Consider the following 2,855-nt stretch of genomic DNA (forward strand, 5'->3'; position numbering starts at 1 on the left):
ATTTGTTTATCCTATTTTCTTTTGTAGTCGGTTTAAAAATGAATCTTATTATCCCTTGATAGCTTTTTAATTCTAACTTTCCACGGGACATGCTTAAAACAACAAGATTAAAAGATATTTTGGTACATTCGACATATTTTTAGTTCAATGCCACACAATTAAAAAAAATACTTCTCATTGTTTTATCATTTTAAACTGTATCAAGTCAAAACCAAACAAACAAATTGAAACGGAGGATGAAAATGCCTATTGAGGTTCTTTTTAAGTCTTCTTTATGCATAAATATTTTAGGCTAGCAGTTGGATTTATGTAGCAAATTTTGCAAGAACATCCCCTTAATGTCATTTATGATCTTCTAGATTTTCCAAAGAAGTTTATAGCTTGTATTAATCATGTGGTCGTGAGTCTAGGCAATTCCCAATTCTATTTCTAACAATTCCTCTGGCACCAGCCTTATTTAGATTTCTTATATATTATGTAAACTACCATTATTTTGGGGTTAATACAAGAAATTCTCTTCAGATACCAACAAAGCCCTAGTATACTATATATTTTTTTTTTCTTACATTACTTCGGAAAAGTCCTTATACTTATAGAATTTGAGAGATTGAACAATCATGTTGTTTTGGACGAACAAATACATATGTATGTTTAATTTAAGAGCTCCAAACATTACAAAGTACGTAATTCAACAAACTTAACATAATGGCCATGAATTCGAAATGCATACCACATATATGTTGCTCGTACGTAGTACTACTAACTAATTAGAAGACATCAAAAGGAACATAATTAAACCTCCGGTGCCACTTAGATCTTCAGATTATCCGCTGCCAAATATAGCTCCAACCAGAAATCAACAACATTAGATGAATGAACACTCACATCCATGAAATCATTTATGTGCAAATCAACACTACTTGATGATGAAGACGTACTACTCTCTGGATTACTCTCCAATATAACTATGTTATCGTCGTCATGAACTTGATTGACAATTGAAGTAACATCATTGTCTTGATTAGATGTTTCCAAGATTTCATAATTTTCATCAAATGTGATGTAGCTAGAGGAGGAGGAGGAGTTGGTGAAATCAAGTGATTGATCATTAGGACCTTCAATATTTGGACAAGTAGTTATCAAAGGCTTCTTTTGATTACTCATCTCTAATTGTTTGGCTTTCTTCCTTGATTTAGGTTTCACTTCATCTTTTCTCCCATGGTGCTTCTTTAAATGTGTATGGTAGAAATTCTTGATTTCGTTATCTGTTCTTCCAGGCAATTCTTTAGCTATAGCTGACCACCTTTAACAAAACAAAACATATAATTGGTTCCTCGGAAATGAGGCATGAACTATATATATCTATATATGTTACTAAGGCTAAGGTTTAATTCTTACTTGTTTCCAAGTGATTGATACATTCTAAACACAATTTCCACCTCCTCCATGCTAAAAGGTCCTTTCTTTAGATCAGGCTTCAAGTAGTTGATCCATCGGAGTCTACAACTCTTTCCGGTTCTTGATAGCCCTAATTAACAACAATAACAAAAATATATACATATGTGATGATGAAACCCTAAAAGCAACAATAAAACCCTTAATATTAGTATTGTTTGGTTAAGTCTAATTCTTTCCCCTATAGGAAATGAATAGATGTTCCAAAAAAACAAAGACAAGTGAATGAAATATATATAGCTAGTGTTATTTGTTGTTGAACCTGCAAATTTGGGCATGTGGGACCAATTCCAAATACGATATTGCATGATATAATCAATCATTTTTTGGTCTTCTTCAGGAGACCATGCTCCCTTCTTTACATAATCCATAATTATGGAACTTCCAATTAATCACAAACCTTAATTTCTATATTTATAAGAGGGAGGGGGTAAGTCTTCATTTTCCAAGAAAGTTCCCCTCACTTTGACACTACTACATGGTATTTATAAAATGATTATTTAAGTAGACTTTTGGTCATGTTTTGTTGTGATAATTGAAGAGAGAAAAGAAACATAGTATTTGTTTTCAAAAGTGAAAAAAATGATTTTTTGAAAATTGGCAAATTATGAAAATTATTTAATAAAGTTATCCAAGTCTTTACAAATCTCCTATAAATAACTTAAGTTAAAACTCCATATATTGGCACCTATTAATTACTTAAGAAAAATTACATAAATATAAGTCTTATTTACCATAATTTCTAAAATTTTCTATCATTTAAAAAAATTACAAAAAATCCTCTCGGATGCATCCCTATCCTCTCTCTGATACACTCCTCCCCTTTTGGGTGCATCCTTATTCTCTCGGATACATCCTTCTCATTAAGTAATGTATCATTTGCAATTCGTGAGCTATGTTAGCCGCAGGTTTCCTCATGTATCCGAAATCCTATAATTTTAAGAGATTTTTGTAATTTGAAAAAGAATATGGATAAAATGTAATTAGCTCTTAGCATTATGAAATTTATGTAATATTTACATTATTTAATCCATTTTGAAAAGTCAATGTATCCGACACCAACAACCCAATCAAAATGGCACTTCTATAGTAACTTCTTTAAAGCACATATAAATAATTTATATAATAAATAGAAATTTTAAAATGAGTCACGTTTCATCATCGATGTGGAACAAAATATTCTGAATTTTGTAAGCATTCTCTTTGTTTCAATTTTAATTTTGATATGGAATTTAAAAATAAAGAAAATTTTGAATTTTGTGATGTTAAATTACAGAAATATGAAATGTACTAAAATATTCTTTAATTTTGTTATTGAACTCTTATCTCATATAGAAAAGTTACAATTGAGCAAATGCTAAATAAAAAAGAAAAGATTTTTTTAAAAAGATAAAGAAAAA

General features: G+C 29.9%; 1 protein-coding gene across 1 annotated transcript; it reads right to left on the bottom strand.

Annotated features, from left to right (window-relative positions):
- Positions 1-687: 687 nt before the first annotated feature.
- On the bottom strand, positions 688-1,842 carry LOC107062569 (myb-related protein Myb4-like). The gene is made up of 3 exons (XM_015313357.1): positions 1,718-1,842; positions 1,399-1,528; positions 688-1,303 (listed from the first exon to the last, which is right to left on the bottom strand). Exons 1-3 carry the CDS (start codon positions 1,824-1,826, stop codon positions 811-813), a joined length of 732 nt encoding a protein of 243 aa, XP_015168843.1. The 5' UTR covers positions 1,827-1,842; the 3' UTR covers positions 688-810.
- Positions 1,843-2,855: the final 1,013 nt, after the last annotated feature.

This window comes from Solanum tuberosum, unplaced genomic scaffold (assembly GCF_000226075.1).
Source record: "Solanum tuberosum cultivar DM 1-3 516 R44 unplaced genomic scaffold, SolTub_3.0 scf00245, whole genome shotgun sequence".
Lineage (NCBI taxonomy): Eukaryota > Viridiplantae > Streptophyta > Magnoliopsida > Solanales > Solanaceae > Solanum > Solanum tuberosum.

What these genes read in the sequence shown, in the direction of transcription:
- LOC107062569 (XM_015313357.1), bottom strand. Translation starts at nt 1,826, where the DNA reads ATGGATTATGTAAAGAAGGGAGCATGGTCTCCTGAAGAAGACCAAAAA. An exon ending in CCACATGCCCAAATTTGCAG is followed by an intron (nt 1,529 to 1,717) that starts GTTCAACAACAA and finishes GTTGTTAATTAG; the next exon opens with GGCTATCAAGAACCGGAAAG. An exon ending in TATCAATCACTTGGAAACAA is followed by an intron (nt 1,304 to 1,398) that starts GTAAGAATTAAA and finishes GTTTTGTTAAAG; the next exon opens with GTGGTCAGCTATAGCTAAAG.